Source organism: Melopsittacus undulatus, chromosome 5 (genome assembly GCF_012275295.1).
Source record: "Melopsittacus undulatus isolate bMelUnd1 chromosome 5, bMelUnd1.mat.Z, whole genome shotgun sequence".
Classification (NCBI taxonomy): domain Eukaryota; kingdom Metazoa; phylum Chordata; class Aves; order Psittaciformes; family Psittaculidae; genus Melopsittacus; species Melopsittacus undulatus.
The window spans coordinates 77,905,335-77,924,864 of NC_047531.1; the positions used below are offsets into that span (position 1 = coordinate 77,905,335).

Here is a 19,530-nt window from a genome sequence, read left to right on the forward strand (position 1 = left end):
GTGAATCATTAAGTAGGAGAGAGCCAAGAACATCCAGGCCAGAGTGAATAACAACATACGGTATTGTATGAAGCACCTTAGGAAAGTGGCACAGATCGCAAGCACTGCCAGACTCCCAGTTGGTTTTTAATTTACCATTTCGAATCGCAAGTCATACCGAATAATAACTTCATTTTAAATGACTACACCCAGAAACCCAAACTGTTGTTTTGGGGCAAGACAGGAAGCAGAATTGAAACCTATGTATGTTACACATTCCATTGACGAGACAGGGCCATAGAAGGACCACAGGCCAAACTAGACCTTGGACTGGATGACAGCAGGACAATGAGAGTGACCCTTTGAGGTCATGTGGGAGAAACAAATGTGAGGGATAACATAATCACATATGGGGGTGATGACAATCCACTGGAGGCCTGTATGCCAGGGAGAGAGACTCTCCACACTTCCTCCCCAGTCCCAACTTCAAATCCGTTTTCCAACACTTGATGGGGGAGCTCTGGTCCTCGAAGCCAAAGCTCCAGCAGGTGGCTGCCTGCCCTCCTCTCCCATTCCTTCCTTCACCACATAGCTTTGCCCTGTTCTCTCGCCAGCTAATTTACATGAGATTTTTTCTGCTGCTGCCCTTGGCATTACATTCAGTGATTCAGTCAGCTGTTGTGTAAAGAGACTTTTGTCAGAATTGCTTCAAGGCAAATCCCCCCACTTAACTTTTATCCGTGGCCTCTAGCTGATGAGCTAGTTATCACCTAAAAGAGCCCTCTGGCATAGCATATGCATACTGAATATCTATCTGCTTGGATGGCGTCCACACTACTGTCAAATCACTGGAGATGGTTATGAGATGGGTAAAACAGAAAAACTGCCATACTAGAAGAGATCACCGACCCATCTAGCCAAATGTCTTCAGTAGTGGGTCATAAGCAGAAAGTGTAAGGAATAAGGAAACATTAAGCAATCTCTTATGTATATAGATATATATCTCAATATATATATTAATATATGTATTATTCATCTCACTCTCTGGTAATCTGTGGTTTAAGGACATCATTAGCTGCAGTTGCATACTGTTTCCATACTGACCAAATGGCCCTCTCTCCACAGGTTTATCTGGTTCCTTTTAGAGATCTATTTACTCTTTCAGCCTTAAAATATCTTCCTGAAATTATTTCTTTCAGGTAGTGATGAACCCTCATTCTTGTATCTTTCAAACATGTTGGCCAATGATTTATCTCAGATGTCTGGATTTGCTGTGTTGTAAGGAACTGTGAATAATCATTTGCTGTTCACCTTCTCCATATCAATTATGATTTCATAGCCACATGGTAACATTCTCCCTGCCAACCCATTCACTTACAAAACTATCTTTTCCTCAAACTGCAGCACACTATCCCACCCCTAGTCTCCTGAGAACAGGAAAACTGGGAAAGTAGTCTGCTCTAGCTAGGTTACCTATCATTAAAAAATAACTGTGTGGATGAGACCATCACACCCTGACTGGGACTGAGTCTGAACAAACTCAAGGTGTTAAGAAACCACTCTAGAAGCTCAGGAGCTTCAACACAACTGTGTTAGAACTTCAATTTTCCAACAATTTTAGTGCAGGATCATGAAATTAACACAGAGCTGCTAAAGAAATTTGAGACTGGTGAACTGATCTTTGAAAAATATCTTCGCTCAACTCCACAGCCAAGGGACACTCACAGGTTTTACTGTAAAACCACATGAAAAAGTCACGAGCTACTCACATCAGTAATTGTTTTCTGCTGAACAACCACAACATCCTTCTGGAGGAGATTTCCCTGTACTGTGGTCCCATATGAATAAATTGCTCTCTCTCAAGAAGAGTTTAGAACATAAGAATAATTTACTTTCATCCCAATTCTGAGTGATGCTGGGAGCAGTTAATTTAGTAGATGACCATGACATCAAGTGGTAAAGACATGCTGAGCATTTTATTCGTGCAGAGAAAGAAGATGTCCCTGCTCTTCCAGTTGTCAGGTTCTACTAAAGTGCGGCTGTCCTGAGGCTCAAATTATACATAGCATATGTGTAATATAGAGCTGGTTAAGAGACAGGTTTTGGACCACTAACTGTATTTTTAAGGCCTTTACATTGTTGATGTTATATCAACTTCTAAAATTGTAATGTGAAAATGCTCCCGAGTGGGGGCCCAGTCATTTCAGGATAAATGTATGAGCATGAGCTACCTTTATTCACAATAGGTTGTACCCCTCTGATTATTTCAGTTTCTAAAGTGATGCCAAGACTTGTGGATTAACCTTCACATTAGTAGTCATCGGGAAGTGGTCCTCAGAGTGCACTCATTAAGAAAGCATTAAATGCAGCTGACTGAGCCCATCTACAATTTTAAGCCAACTTAGAGATTTCAAGGGATACACAATACTACTGACTCTCTACATTAGATCAGGCAAAAACAGATTGAAAGACCAGTTCAAACCAAGGCCTTTAGTCTCAAACACAGGCTAACTCTGTGGTGCCCACTTAATGCAACAGAGATGTGAGGACAGCACTACATGCCTAATGGGCAGCATATGTGGCACAAAAGGTGCCTTCTCCCATCTTCTGCATCCATTTTTCCTGATTACAGGCAGTAATTTTACAACTTTGCCTAAAAGAAATGGTTGTAACATGGTGTAATTGTTAATTAGCTTCAGGAGGAAAAAAAAGAGTAACAGGCCTGTGCATAAAACCCAAGCATTTGAGCAGGCATCCGTTTTGCAGAATCTAAGTATGTGTGTGTACACAGAGAGACGAGACGTGTCAGATTAAAAATAAAAAATCCAAAACATCTCAGCTTTGAAATTAATTTTGATTGTTAACTCTTTTTTTAGTTTAAGTGGGGGTTTTGTGCACACATGTTCTCACTGCAAATGATGGAGCACCAGAAAGGCCACGAGTGAGAAGCTGTATTCTCAGGGTTATTCTAGACTAGATGGATTCTCCCAGAACTCTCACAAGAAAATCATCATTATGGAGAACTCACTACAATACTGCATACCCAACCAATTTGAAAGACATCTGGATTTATTCCTGGGTGTTCTGTTGAACTGAATCACCCACCAAACTTTCTGAGATTCAGCCATCGCTATTGCACACACTGATAATGGTGTGGCAGGAGGCCAACAGCAAATACTGACTCCTTTAACAGCCCAGCTGCTTCAGGTCTGCCCATGACAAACACGACTCATCTCGCTGTCACTGTTACCTCTACTGTCACTCCCAGTCCCTCCGCTTGTTTTTTATTCTTCACTATTCAAAAACTGAGAGAGGGTGTAAAAATTGCAAGAGGTCAGTGAATGCTCCAGCTCTTATAGACATCGAGTGCTATTCCCTGCTCCTATTGCTGAGCTCCAAGGCTTCAAATCCTGCACCAAACCTTGAACTACTTCTACTGCATATGACTCTTTCATCACTACCCCACGCTGTGCACTGCACCCCTGCAAACAACACAAAGTGGAAGCAAAGAATGACTCCTGTGATTTGGTCGTGCTCGCCTTCAACAAGTGAAAACCACCAAGCAAGCTGCAGAGCAGTGATGAAACAAGCCCCGTGTATTTAATAACAATATTTGTCACCGCTGCCTATTAAGATTTAAAGAGCAGTAAAATACCTCTAATAAAAAGATCAAGGTGCCTTAAACACACCCAGCAACATAGTAATGAGTAGCTGGGTAAAGCAGCGAAAACCCCAGAGGTAGTAAGACTACCGAGGAAGTTTCCAAGGAAGCAAGATACAAAGAAGTGTAACAGAAAAGAAAAAAGGGAACAAAGAAGTATCTGTGTACAGAGGGGTTTTTCTGACAAAACGCCTTCACTGAAGCACGGAGAGGAAGCGAAAGCCAGCAACGAGGTTAAAAACTGAAGGAGGCAGATTGCTTGGAAGAAATCAGAACAAAAGAGAGACTAGGAAGGAGGAACTTAAATACATAAAGGGAGATTTCCCCCACTAGGAAATACATGAGGACCCACTCGAGTGGCAGAACTGAAATGAGTAACTGGTTTGTGGACTGGCAGGGACCAGGGCTACTTCCTTCTGTGCTACCGAGAAGGAGGAAGTAGAAAGGGAGAAATTATCAGTATTGCATAAAACCAAAGAGGTAGAGCTGTTCCTTCATCTCTCTTCCCCCAAAAGTTGGCCAAACAAGTAGAAGCACATCCCAAACCTACACATTTACTCACACACACACATGTTCTGGATAAAACCATGGGAGCTGCTGAAGTCAGTCAGACAACTCCTGTTCATTTCAGCAGGCTCAGAAAGTAATTCTTTCTGCACAGTGCAAACATCTATTAAGCTGGCATGGCAAACAATTTCTGGTTCAGCCCCAACTTCTCCACCTGGGACTTGTGCAATCCTACACATGACATGAGAGTGGATCCCCGGTTGTGCTTTCTGAACACTCCTCTGCCACCATTATTTCTATTGTTAGTGCCCAGGGTGGCAGAATCATGAGCTGTGGAGTCTGTGCGGAGGGAGGGTTTAAGTATCACAGAATCTCTCTGTTGGCTTGAGTCGATGGAAACGTTCTTTAAAGCTCAGCATCAAAGCATTCACTTTATAAGCTGCAAGCCTTGGTTCTTGTGCCAGCAGCGACTTCTCCCCATAATTAATTAATACCGTATTAATTGTGCATGTTCCACGGGCCTGTTGAGGAGGTGTGGCCAGGCCTGCACACGCAGATCAACCTTCCCGGTGCAGCCAAGAGGGGAGCACAGGAGGGAGAAGGTAAAACCCCTTCAGGTACCTACCACAGGAAACTGAGTACAAGTGATGCGCTTAGGGGCTTGAACACAACTGAAGCTAGAGGAGTGCGCTGAGCCCTGCCATGGTGCTTCAGTGAACAATGGACGATAAGGGCAAGGGGGGATATTTCACCAGCTGCACCCTTGTGCAATCTGTTCGGCTCTGGGCCAGCCGGGAGCACAGTCAGCGGGCCAAGAGGAGGGGCCCACAGCAGCTGAGTGCCCTCACGGGTAGGATTTGGCCACAAGTCATAAGATCCTGTGAAATCGCTGGAAGGAGAAACACGGAGGAGGAGGAAAAAGGAGATTATTATACCTCCTCTCTGCTGCGGTGGGCATCAGCTCTCCAATGACTCCTGGCACTGAGGAACCCTCACCCTTCGAGGGGCTTTGGCCATGGTGCAGCCAGTGCCAATGTGCAGTGGCACATCACATGCACAACCCCCCAAAATACAGGGGGAGTGCTCAGGACAGGAACAAGTGAGAACAGAGGATGCCCCAGCCACTAACACGCCCTCTGAAGAAGCCTGTCCCCAGACATGTGTTGGGATTTGGCTGGAAACACATCCTCTCAGCAGCCACACAGGACAAGCCAGCCTGCAAACAGACCCCTCCGCACCATGAGACAGAAACTTAAGTCTAACTCGGGTCTAAATGCTCATCAAGGTGACTTACAAAGCAAACTCATCCTCTATAAAACAATCAACCTAAGGGACACGTATATATTGTTAATTGTAATCTGAATGGCAAGTACAGCTGACCTGAAATCTAACCTGAAAAGCCATTTTCACACAAACTCTTGCATCAGAAACATTCACCTGTAAGTTTTTGTGTAGGCAAACAACAATTTGTTTTCCTGAAGATACTGTGTGTTTGACACTGTTGAAAGAGCAAAGAAAAGCAGGATGGAAAAGGAACCCCACCACAGCAGGGATGTTGTAACAAGATGATTAAGCTCCCTTCCAACCCAAACCATTCTATGATCTATAAGAATTTCAGCAAAAGCCCAAAGTGAAAGGCATCAAATTAAAAATACACAGAAGTGAGCCATACAAAGGGGGGAGATAGACAATTCAGAAGGGTTGTAAACTAACCGCACAAAACTGCCCCAGCAACTTGCTCTTAGAAAAAAGCAAATTTAGGTGTAACTATGAATTTGCTCCAGCACATCCACAGTAAATGTGAAAAAATGCAACTGAAGATCATGCTACTTATTCTGATATAACAGAGCACCTTTAACAAACTCTATCTAGAGAAGCACTAAAACATAGGCACATAGCAAAAGCATGAGACTCCTGCTGAAGGGAGGTAATGCATTTCCCTCATGAGAAAGGCAAAATGAGATTTATGTTTACTACAGACATAAAAAAAAACAAACCAAAAAAGATTGTTTTTTTCTTTTGTGGTGGTGTGAGAAGTATGAGCAGAAATAAACAGACACTTCAGTTTCACATCATCAAATGTACAGATACAAGTTACAATCTTAATTTGTTGATCTGGAGAGCCAAGGGATGCCAAACGTTAAGGCTCTTATCCTACACAGTCCTCTTCTTTCAACAGTTTGAAAGAAAGGCTAAACAAATCTTGGATTTTCAAAAACTAAAAAGGTAGCTATTTATAGCTGCATTTATTGGAGCTGTTTCCTTATCAGGAAGTATGTAGCTGGGAATTACTGTCTGCCTACATCGGAAATTCTTTCAGGGATACAAAAACCCAAAAAGGAAATTTCCCTTCAAAAATATTCCGTGTGTTTTTGCTGCTGGTGGGCTTAAAATAAAATGTCAGTGCTCTGACCAGGTCACAGCCCCTTTGGGAGGTTTGCTCTGCAAACAAGAAGCTTTAGGACACCTGAGGGAAGCATGAAAAAGTGCTTCTGGAGAACTGAAAGAGGGAAAATGCTGAGAACACATGAATAACTTAAGAAAATAAACCTTTTTAGCAGGATGCTGAGATAGTGCAATTGCACTACCAGCATTATAGTATTTGCCTCTGAAATAAGTATGTTCTTAGAGTTTATCCACACCAGAAACCATTTGCAAAATTCATCACTCTGGCAAAGAGCTGATGCTCACAGTGCTGACTACAACTGGTTTGTTCAGACCAGCTCTTCACTGTGGTCAGTATAGTCGTCAGGCCCTCCCCCCTGAGCTCCTGTCACCCGACTGACTGCTTCCTCCTCCACCCCCAGGCCATGCCCAGTGGTGCATAGCCCAAAAGTCAATGAAACTACCACTGTTTCTTTGAGAACCGAGTATGTAATGCCAAAAGCCTGTATTAGGGTACTATCCCCCTCTGCGTATCACAGCACCAGGACAGGGCAAAGGCCATGTAGGACATGGGTGGAATATTGCTTGCCTGCATGAGAGGTCCAGTTTTTCATGGTACTTGGGATCCGGTGCTACAAGCAACTCTGAGACTGGAATAGTGACTCTCCAGCTACAAGGATCCACCCAGTAAACTCTCAAACAGGAAGACTTGCACTGTGTCCAAATCAATTTTGTCCCTCACCCTACATTCCCACTGATTGCAGAACACCCCGTACTATGCCTGTGGACTCTAAAGGAGACATGGGTTAATCATTACAGACATTAATTTCATTTTAACTTGTCACGCCGTAATTTAACATTTTCATTTTCTGCTTTGTGTAATTGCCATAGAGCTCCTTGACCCTGATGCCAGTGCAGAATGGACACTTTTTTTCACTGGGATACAAAAGCATATGGAGATCAAAACCAGACAGGCATATGCAGTAAATAAAGCAGGGTGCTTAGGGCTATTCCTAAGGTATGACTTTCATGCATATGCACATAAGCAAAGATTTGGAGCTGAGCAAGGAACCTAATGCTTTGACTCTAGAAAGCCAATCAGTGGCGACTGTTTTTTAACTGACATATATGCCTATTTAACATATAAATAACTCATAACTTCTTGAACAAGGATCACTGCTATATTAACAGCAGCATGCTAGTCCTGCACAAAGCAGTTTACATGAGGAGTGAGCACACTCAAACATATTCATCCCATAAAAGACAGCAACACACAAGCATCCACAGCAGTGGCTGATGCACACATGCTTCCCCTTCCCAAGTTATCTTTGGAAAACAATCTTGGGAAGAGGCTCTTGGCCGAGCCGTTGGACTGGGCCTCCAGCTCTGGATGGAATTGTTTTACCAGAAATTTCTTCAGTGAACTTATAAATCATTCAGTCATCCAGCTCCAGCAGTAAAAAAGGGAGTTGTAAAATGGGCATAAAATCCTGTTTAATTGTGATTTTGTCAGGCTGCATTGGTTTAGCACCAGAAGGAGTGCCAGCACAGGAGAGAAGCCATACAAATACAGCAGAAGGAAACCCAGCCACTCATAAAGGCATCAAATAATTGTTTTCTCTCTCTCTGTACAGCCTATTACATTAAGCCCTGGTACCCTGAAGCTGCAGCCCACACACTCTGTGCCCTCTTAGAGTTGAACTGTGGTGCTCTCTTCCAATGTTCAGAGGCTCAGCTCTGTTTTTTATTAGGGGAGTGGACATTGCATGCATGCTATGTTGCTTCCACAGGGTTTTCTACCACACTTGTGTTTTGTAGCGAGGCGCTCACCACACCATGGTTTGTCATTGTGGTGTTGTTAGTCACGGCTTACACGCAGTTTCTCTTCTAAGTTTTCTTTAATTGTAGGGCTATTTATGAACACCAGGCTCTCTACATTAGTTTTATTTCTTAACAAAAAAATCATACAAACGAACAAAAAAAGCACTTATAACACAAATGAAATATTAAACAGACACATTTGGGATGGAAAGAGAAAAGCAAGCTAATTTTAGGTTCACTGATCTTGACAGCGTCCCTTTAAGACAAAGCTAAAAATGCTTCAAACCCAGCAATACCATAAATGTCCTGCTGCTTTTGCTTCTTATTCCTCTCCACACTTTCCAGGGGAATTCCACAAAGGATCGGCTTGAATCCCAGATTAAAGCGACATGGCTCCCTTTCCCCTCTGAATAGAGGTGAGTCTGTGTTTTGAAGATTTAAAACCCTGAAGTGAAGCTTTCCAGGAGGGTAAAAGGCTGGCTTAGCACCAGTGGGACTCCCACACTGCCAGTTCTCTGTACCCTGAAGCACAAGGTCTCTCACACTCCTACCTCAGGACTGCTTTGCAAGTTCCCACCAGCACAGGAAGGATCTCATCCCTCCACACACTTCCACTGGGGACTGCTGGTGCAGGAAACCACCAAGTTAACTCTGAGTAACAACCAGGTACATTAAAAAACTGAAAATAAAAAGGTACTTGCCTATGAAATACTCTCTCAAGAAGCAGAACCAGCTTGCAGCACTGCCCCTTTACATGTTTTTTCTCACTTAACTTGGATGCCTCTGCCACAGTCACTAGCAATAAGGAGCTAACAGATTTAAGGTTCAACTCGCCAGCTGTTTACATCAAGGGTGACAACTGAAGTGGCCTTGAGCTGCCCCATTGCAAACCCAGTGACGAGGGGGTCGGCCTCCCACAGCTGATGAAAAAGAAAGACCATGCCATAAAAATGAAAATCAGGATTTTCCTGACCCAAAGGCCACGGCTTTCCCAGCTGGACCAGTAATGGTGCAAAAGTGAAGCTGAGACTGAGCTTGACACCCATACAATACCCGTATGATCACTCCAGGGCCGGCCTGAGATTCACTGTAAGAAACACCCAGGAGGCAGGCTGGAGTAGGTGAGTTAAAATTAGATGTACACCTGAGGCTGCCTGTGGGAGAGGCCACCTTAGGTAACAGACAGGCATAATCCATGTCTCACTGGCTCAAGATTGTCATCCTGTTTGCCTAACAACTGTATGTAACTCAGAATCATGAAGAAGCCAGACCTAGTTCCTTCACTAGGGTTGACCAAAGTAGTGTCACTGACAGGGCAGCTGGCTGGAATTTCCACAGTGCAGTCAGCCTGTCAATAGATTGTTATGAGTTATAAACTGAATGACCAGGAGGCACTGCCTTGCATAGCTCACAACATAAACATGTAAGAAAAGCCCATCGTGGAAGACAAAGATGCAACATCAAGAAGATTAACTACTGCAGGCAGTCAGGTGGTAGCAAGAAGAGCCATTGTCCCAGCTTAAGTTTTTGCTGTTGTAGTAGGTTGGATTGGCTAGGAAAGGACTAGCTAACCAGGGACAGAATGAAGTATAAGGTAAAACACAGATTAGGAGGAAAGTCAAGTATATAAAGGACAGTAACAGGGAGGAACAAGGCTTAAGTGGCCATAATGTCAGAGAAGAGCAGAGAGGGGACTGGAAGAAGCCAATCGTCTGAGAAAAAGGCCAGTCCAGATCCCACTGAAGTCAGTGGGAATTTAAGCACCCGTTTCAGTGAGATCAGGATTAGTCTCAAGAGTCATCCATCTGACATTCTGGCCACCTCTCACAGCCCCTTTGTTTTAGGCAGCTCTTATTTTATTTTCCCTGTATGTGCGTCAGTCAGTTTTGTTCCACAAAGATCCTTCCAAAGCAAATATTTTTATTGCTTGTTGCTCTAAATGTGGCTTAGGGTAAAGGGCCTTTTTTTCCCCGTCTCACTACATACTTTCAGTTCAATGCATTGAATATTCTAGTAACTAAATAACAATACGCTTAATGCTTCAAAGTGGCTTTCCAGCTGCTAGCCAAAATTGTAGAATAATTAACAGGTGCCAAAGGATTAATAAAAGGAGCAACATAATTAATAGACACTACGCAGAAAAAATGGATCCTTGGCAACCCTGACAGTGTTGTTGCTTCCTCCTCCTCCTCTTAATTGTTTCCTGCATTCCTTAGAAGGAACAAAAATAAAGAAGAGAAAGAAAATTGGTGCCCTTAAACCACAAATTATGCATATTATGCATATAAGCAACGATGTGTGATCAGAAGAAAGAAACTCATGATAAATTGCTCTCAGGTCTGATAAATGCCTTAGCTTAAAGAATCTGCCCAACTGAGAGCTCAACTGCCTGGCCTACTCTATTACTCATGTCTACACTTGAGGGTTATACAGAGAGCTTTTCTGCACAATGTAGTACAGCCAGGACCACAAAGATGTCGACTGAGCTACTGGACTGGTCCCCAGTGAAATCGGAGTACCAAATACCAATATAAATAGGCATGCAGGAAGATTTCTGTGACAGGTTCACTAAAAACTTAAAGCCTTTAATATAACCACTGCAGAAAACTAAACAAATTTCCCTTCTGTCCTCCTTAATGAGGGCACTAGTGCAGACAGTAATTGCAGGGGATGCAGAGATACTGAGATAAACATCATCTCACTGGCTGTATGTGACCAGGTCAGAATACTCTGGAGTTCATCAAAACCAGTTGTGGCCTGGAACATCTCACACACTAGAAAACCAAGGACTAGAACCCAAGCCTACATGTGAAACAAGAAGTACTCAACAACTTTACAAATAGGTCTTTAGCTTTCGCCGCCACCACCACAGCCTCCCAAAAGGTACGTAAAGTCAAGACAACAACACTGCCGTCCCAATGTAAAAGTTCTTCCCTATGAGGTGACGCATGTACCCTAACATCCAGAGTGTATCATGCTACTCTGAATACCAGTGCAGGCTGTCGGGGGTTCAGAAAAATGTAACAGCAAGAAAAAATAGTTACGGCCAAGAATAAATGCTTCATCCCCAACAGCGTTCAAGGCCAGGTTTGACAGAGCCTTGGGCAACATGGGTAGGGTGAGGTGTCCCTGACCATGGCAGGGGTGTTGGAACTAGATGATCTTAAGGTCTTTTCCAACCCGAACTATTCTGTGATTCAATGATTCTCTGTGTACAGAAAATTGCAGAGAAGTACATGCAGTGCGCCTTGCTATGCCAATGGGCTACAGGCTTATGAAGGATGCCAACACTGAAGAAAAAAGAAGGATTAATTTGTTCAGAGGAAGAAATGAACTCCTGTCCATGCTTGTATCAATACAAAACTCTGAGGTCCACCTCCCTAAACAAACACATGGGCGTTCCCAAGGGAAGATGCCCTTCACAGATAAAAATCAGACTGTACAAATCAACAGAAACATGCAAGAGGGAATGCTGCTGCATGGGGATTACAGCATGCAGCAAGTCCTTTTTCAGCACTTGATATCACTGTGTCTCTTGCTGAAGACGTTTTCTGTTGAAGGAGACAAAGAAATCCATGAAACCCTGCTGTAGAAGGCAAACCACCTAAATTTCATCTTGCTTATTACAAAAAAAGGAAAAAGCTATTTTCTCTCTGATTCAGAGCATATTAAGAGACATGGGGAAGTGTTCTCGCATCCACCTCTAAGTTTCAGGTTCCAAGAACTGCCCAGTTCCAAGAACTTTTTACCACAAGGTGTTAGCCATAGGTCAACATGAGTAACTAATGACATTGTATCAGACAAGACAAAAAGATTGGTTTTGATAAAACTAAAAAGGAAAGGAAAGGAAAGGAAAGGAAAGGAAAGGAAAGGAAAGGAAAGGAAAGGAAAGGAAAGGAAAACACAGAACTAACTCCATGGTAATATGGAATAAGCTTCCTCAGAGACAACGGGTATGCAAATAGCTTCAGAGGACTTTCACCCATCTCAACATTCTTCACTATCGCAATACCTGGGCAGCCTTTGTACTATTTTTCAAATCCTTTAAAAGAGACTTTGGACTCATGGTTTTTATATTTTACAGTGGGGAAGCTAAACCAAGATGCCCAAGGTCACAGAAGGTATCAAGGGCAGAGCCTTGTGTGAGAGCTAAACTTGCTTCTGAATCCTTAGGAAACACCTCTTTTTCCACATACTCCTCCTGTCTGACATCAGTACAGTCTAGTGGAGATCAGATATGCTGCAAAGCTATCGCAACGTGCTCACCAAGGACAAAGAGTAAACTGGAGATCACTGCAGTGATTCTGACTACATATCTAGAATAGAGGAAAGCATATTCTCCAGCTCCCCACTGATAGTTTGCTTACTATGCTCCCAATACTCAGCTAAGTGGTAGGTAAGGAGTGGATGGTAGGCAAAGAAATATGTTTAAAAGTATTAAAAGCATGGGTCAGAAGTCCCTTACAAAAAAGTGCAGCATCAGGGAGAGGTCTGTATTATCAGGACATGATTCTCACTATCACATGGTTTTAAACTTAAGGCTGACTAAATCATACTTCTGTATTACAGGAATAGGGCAGGCTGGGAAGAAAGCAGCTAGTTAAAGTAAGAAAGGCTGTGTGAGAAGGGGAACATGCCCTCCACCTCCAGAAAAGGGGATTTATCTATTTCCAGCAGCACTGGCCAAAGAGGAGTCCTCCTCTGCATGCTTGTAGCAAAGGGGAATCTCATTCCACCCTTCTAAACTTTGCACTTCTCCCTTTTCAAGTCTCTAGATGAAATTAGCTCAGCACAGCTGAGACCCATTTGCTCAGCAAACAGCAAGAAATAATTTATTGCACCAAAGGAAATTGTTCTACTAATTGTCCTTGATATAATTGAGCGTTAGCACCTTCGCAGTGCTCTTCAACATTAGGAACAGTGAAATTTCTAAAAGGAAGGCATAAAACACTGTCTGAATCCACAAAGTGCACTTCATGTTCTGAAACATTTGTCTCTAGTTCTAACTCCACTGGCACCAACTGCTGTTTCCAGCTGCACTTGTAACATAGCTCTTGAACTTGTAAGCTGGCAGAGATGAAGATGCACAGGTTAGGACTGAATCTTGCTTTTATTTCGGTAAATGCCATCAGAATGTCATGGAAACAGAATGAGTGGAGGCCTGACAAGCTATCAGCTTTGTGTATGACTGCAGAAACTTACTCTATCTTCCTGCTGGACTGGAATGAGTAAGGGTTGAAAGAAGTTATTATACGTCACCTAATCAACAAAAACAGCAATAAGGCTGGAACCAAACAAAATCTCAGACCTAAGAAACTCTCAGACTTTGCAGACCTAAACCCAATCTTTACGCACAGCACCAAAGTCTGAACAAGAAATTAGCTAATTTTTCTGATTTCTGAGGCAGTCTCGATTTAGGACCAAAGCCACCTCTCAGGCACTTCTCTAAATACAAAAATACTTATCAAATCAAATGAGAGGAGTCCCTGCAGGACTTGCAAAATGCCATTTAATACCTCATAAGCCTCACGACCTGAGATCCACCTAGTTATTTCTATACCTGGTATAGGAAGACAAATCCTGGAATATGATCTTCTATTCTGTTGTCCTCACCTTAAGAAGGATGTCTGAAGTAGGAAACAGTTCACCAAGATAATATAAACAGAGTTTGAAATCTGGAAGCTTTACAGGAAGATTGACAGCCTTAAGAACCTCTCTTCCTATCCAGTTTAGCTAAGAAAAGGTTAAGAAGTTACTTTATCTAAAAGCACCTCTATCAGGAGTAGTCTTTTGACAATATTTAGCAGGAAAGGGGATAATGAGATTTAATAGTTGGAAACTGAAGCTTGACTAATTCAAACTATAAATAGGACACTTAAAAAAAAGGCAAATAAGGAGGATAATTAAGCATTGAAAGAACATCTAGAGACCTTACACCCTCCCCATCATTGAAGTCTTTATATGAAAAGCAGGAATCTTTCTGTGTAACATGCTGTAGTTCAATTACTGGACCCAAACATAGGAGTTACTGAGTCAAGTTCTGTAATTCAAGTTGTACCAGAGATATTTCAGGAATTCATAATGGTCCCTTCTGGTCTAACTATGAATCTACATACTTTAAGCAGTGGTTCTCACAGTGTTTGAGTGAATTGGATGGTAACAGTGTTTGGGTCAATACTGACTGCATACTGAGCTATACTACACTGACAGAAACTACAACCAGTAAAGCTGTGTAAACGTGCTCCATGTTGTTTATGACCTGAGACACTAACTTTGTGGAAGACTGTCCCACAGGTATTTAACGATTTAATCGTCTAGTTTTGTACACTACAAATCAGACTGGTGTGAAAATACAAATAGGAAAGAAGCCTCCTTGCAAGTTAAAAAATGTGCCAATAAGAATTAAAACTGGAACAAAAATTAAGGTGAAAAGCTGGATGACGCCTAAAAATACTGGGTGGAAAGTCTTCATTGGGAGGAAGCCTTATAAGCTTCATAGTGCCTAGGAAGCTAGGCAGATGACGGGAAGGAAGCAGGTAGTAAAAACAATGCCCCACCCCTTTCAGTATCAAGGGTCTCTGCCTTCCTGCCTTCTGCATCTGCCAGACCCAGCAGGGAAGGCAGGAAGTGATTGGAAAGCCGGCCCTGATCCTAGCTACGGAGCCAACAGACAGCAGCTCCCACAGCAGAAGTAAACAGTACCAACTAAGGCAATGGGAAAAAAAAAAAAAGATAACCTGAGATCAAAAGCACCAGTGGGAAAAGAACTGCTGGAAAACTGTTTCTGTGTTGGGTTTCTGTGTCTGAGTTTTGGGCAAAGCAAAGAAATGCCTTCTAAGTGTGGCAGCAGGTCCTCCCCAGGCTGGGGAAACAGCCCAGCAGCCACATAGATGAGGAAGCAGCATCTGGGAGCTCACAGATGCTCACAGAGGCAGCAAGACATGGTCTGAACAGATGTTCTAACCAGACATGGTCAGAAACGCTGCAGTGCCAGCTCCCATTCCCATTGGAAAGCACAGAAAAGGGACAACCCGGGTTCTGCTGCAGCACACGCAGAAGGTCAAGCCTTAGCAGAGTAAAAGGCAGCAGTAGGCAAAACCAGGATAGGGCAGAACACAGCACAGGCAACAAGAGACCCTGGGGCAGAGCAACCACCTTGGTGGCCAGCAGCAGAGCGAGCATGGGATCACAGAAGTGCTGGGAGCACAGTCTGCATCCAGAAAAAGTGTGCTCCTGGGGGACAGCTGAGGACAAGAATGAGAATGTCTTGTGATAAACACAGATTTTCCCCCCTCCCCCTGAAATCCCAAACCCATTTGTCAGATGGCAACACACGAAGTCACACTTGCTCCTGGCCCTGTCGCTCATTGTCGCTCAAGTACCCCAAGAGTGTTAACACCCAAGGAAAGTTTAAAGCAAACTTCTCAATTTGCATCAGAACTGCTTCCCCTCCAAAAAGGAAAGCTTCTTTTTTCATATTCCCATCCTATTCCACTAATTCACCTCTCGTTGGCCAACAGTCCTTGGTGTTTCCTATTCCCCAAACATTAAATTATCTCAGCAAGAAAGTGCTTGGCTCTCGCCCTGTCCCCAGCTCCAGTTTTTGTTCCAGTGTCAATGAAATGCCCTTCCTCCTTTGCAGCATCCTTTTGTGCACAGCTAAGATCATGCTTCCTCCTTTCCCCCTGCCTTTGTCAGCACACACATTCTGTAGCAGGCAGCCTGGGCACCACGAGTATTTAATATTGAGACTCATAGCAGCTTGAAAATACCCACAGCACAAACACATTCCACTTGCCACAGGTTTATGACACTCTGACCTTGTGTCACAGCACATCGCTGAGCAATTCCTATACTGTGGAAGGAAACACAGTACTTCCCATCAAAATAAAACATCCACATTTGTGCCTGTCATGAGAAATTAGCCAAATGCTTGACAAGGAGTGCAGGGGAAGTGGGTGAGGTGGGAATATAATATAATGTATTTAAGAATAATTTCCCTTGGTTGGAAAGAGTATTTAGAAAGACCAAATCAGCTAGAGCTTTATAAAAAAGGAAAACAAGTCTATAGCCAGGGGGTTTCCCCATTTCCACAAACACAGAGACACCTCCTCACACCACCCTGCACCCTCCTCAATCCAAGAGGATAAGAAGACTCCGCGCTGACACTCACGCAGGTGTGCTGGCAGTCTGATCGTGTCTTCCTCCATCCTGATGGCTCGCGGCACTGGGACATGTAGTGGTGTCGAGGAAGTGTAATTTGGTACCGGGCTCACTGGAGGTGTGTACGAAATCCTTTCCTGCTGTTAAAAAGAAAGCAGGGAGGGGGGGGGGAAGACAGAGAGGACAACGTGAACTTTGGAACAGAGGTGTGAAACCAAGGCAGGGCAGGGGGAAGTGGGTGGAAGGAAGGAAGTGTGTGCACACGGAGGGGGCGAGCAGCACTAGTGATGCAGCCGGCTGCCCAGGGAGCACAGAAGTGCTGAGCAGGGGACACACTGCTGCAGCTTTCAGGGTGACGGGGCTACTTTTCAAAAGGCCCACCAAATTTCCAAGGGTCTTCTCAGAAATCTGCCGAGGGAGGAAAGGGAAGTGACACACAAGTTTGAGGGTTTTATATCTGACAGCAACCTCACCATACACACGTGAGTACTGCTACAGAAAGTGCCAAAATCACTTTATCTTACACTAACAAGTCAGTTATGATCTGAGCACATACATTAAGTAGTTAACACTTTACTCTTTCGTAGCATTTTAAAGACATTAAGCAATTAGTTTTCTCTTTGCTGCAGAAAACCACACTATCACTAAAATCTGTTCTATTTACTATTGAGTAACGTACTTTTTTTGTCTTGCCTAAAGTAGCTACCAGCACTTTCTTTGACGTTGTTTAACTTGCAACCAACCAAGTAAATCAGCATGCAGAAAACAGCTACACAAGGACAGTGAAACAGACTCAAAGGGCAATTTGTGAATGTTACATTAGTTTCATAATAGTCACTGAAAATGCCTGCCAAGAAATTTAAGACTGAAATTTCATCTGATTTTATGGGAAAATTGTTCCATATTCTAATCCTTACTCCAATCACAGCACGCATTATACCCTTTGTAAATAAACATAGCCACGATTTTACAGGAGCATAAAAAAATCATTATCGTGTGCTTCCTGGAAGGCAACGCACGTTATTCCCCAAAACCCTGCTGCTGACATTTAACAATGGCAGTGCAAACAGTGTGGATTTACATCTACAGACATACAGAGGCAGAAGGAGCTACCTTCTTTCCTGAGCATTTGCAGGAGAGTGCGTGTGCAGCCCCCTACCCTATCTCACGCAAGTGGAAAGACAAACTTGGTGCTGGAGCATGAGAAGGCAATTACTTCCATTATGAACCACAACATTATCACAGCAGTGCAGCAGGGAACTAGACTGAGGCTGATGGAGGTACCTGCAGAACATAACATGAGCACCCTCCCCACCAAAGGGAAGGGGAGGTTTGTACAACATGAGTAAATAACAACTACATGCACCAAAGCAGAAAACTCTTCAGGCAAACTAGGTGACATGTCCAGAAAGAAATGGGGCATGGAATACTGAGGACGTCCTGCATCTGTCAGCCACCACTTCAAAGCAAGCCCAGTTCATTCTCGTTCAAGGTGCTCCTATCACCTTGCTGCTCAGCAGCTCACAAAGAATCAGAAGTTTTGCCTTAACATCCTACCACTACACTACAGCCACCACTGATGACAGTCATGGCAGAGAAGCCTGATGGCTGGTAGAACATGAACTATTCTAACTATACTGCGCTTAGATGGAGTGGGAAAACAGGCCTAGTTCACTCCATCATCACTAGGCTATTTCTGTGACTAAAGCCTCCACAGCTTCCAGCTCAGTACATTTTAACCAGAAATCATTCAATCTTACGTTCCAGTCTTCCACAAAGCTCTTTAGCATCTTACTGTGTCCACCCAGTTTCTTTCTATTCATCACTGTCCAGGCAACAGCAATCCATTGGCTCCTATCAATTTAGTTTTTCATACTTAACAAACAGGGACATTCATTGAGACGTGTCGAAAGACGTACAAGTGGAACTACAAAACATTACTCTGCTTTCAACTGATGCAACTCCTTCCCTGACCCGAAACGGCTGACTCTGCGCCTCACGTTCCCACAAGGTGCGGCTCTCTGTGCCCATTCTTCAGTCTTGCTGACCATTCACATCTTCTCACCCCTGGTACATACTGCCAGCGATTCCCAACAAGACTAGCCACTTCCTAGCATTTCCTGCTGCGATGCACAGCTCAGATAATCGAACCACACTGCAGCTGCTTGTTTTGTGTACTGGATGAGACTGAACCCAGGACATAGGAGATGGAATTAAATCCAGAACCCAGAACCCTGTGCACTTCCCTCAGCACCCAGGCGAGGTTGTATCAAACTGAGACATTACACTTCCAGTACCTCCTGCCTTTTTCTCCACACTGTTCCACCTCCTAAAGCCATATGGTAACCTTATTTATACCAGATTCATTGAGATTTTATTGTTATAAATGTATACATCAGAGTCATTGTTTCCTAGTACTCATGAGAACAGGACACTAAAAATCAAACAGAAGTTGTGTAAATGCAGTTACTTTTCCACACACTTTCGATGTCCACAATAACGTGTGAATTGGTAGCATTTGCAGAACACATTTAACAAGGCACAAAGGGGAGTTAGCTGTTAGTGCCTTTGAAATGCCCTCTCTTTCTATCCTGCTTTTTTTTTCCAGCACCTTTCACCCAAATATCAAGCAATTTACAGACATTAGGTAAGTCTTTTTGTTAGACACACAGACAACCTGAGTTACAGAAAGAGTAAAGCTCAAGTGAGCTGAGTAATTGCAGAGTTAAGCTGTCTTGGAAAAGGACAGCATGTGCCTCTCAAGGGCAATAGATGTAGCAAGTGCATCCTGAAAGAGTAGCCCTTGTAACTGTCCTGGCCAGATTTCCAAGAGGTGTGGAATGGTAATGGCACAGGAAGGTCAAGGCAATGGGCTTGTGGAAAAGTGAGCTTCATCCCCCTTTGCAGCATGAGTCAGTAACACGGCTGGAAGCAGAACTGCAAATATCAGTCTAGTTCTGCAACCTACTGCAGCTCTGTGCTGCAGCCACATGCAACTGCCAGCCTACACATTC

General features: G+C 43.5%; 1 protein-coding gene across 2 annotated transcripts in view; it reads right to left on the reverse strand.

Moving 5' to 3' along the window:
* The window catches only part of ETV6 (ETS variant transcription factor 6), a 133,569-nt gene that overhangs the window by 73,822 nt on the left and 40,217 nt on the right, over nt 1-19,530 (reverse strand). For both annotated transcript variants that reach the window (XM_031047997.2, XM_031047996.2), the window contains exon 2: nt 16,527-16,656. In XM_031047997.2, coding sequence (XP_030903857.1) covers nt 16,527-16,656 — 130 coding nt within the window. The remainder of the gene's footprint in view (nt 1-16,526; nt 16,657-19,530) is intronic.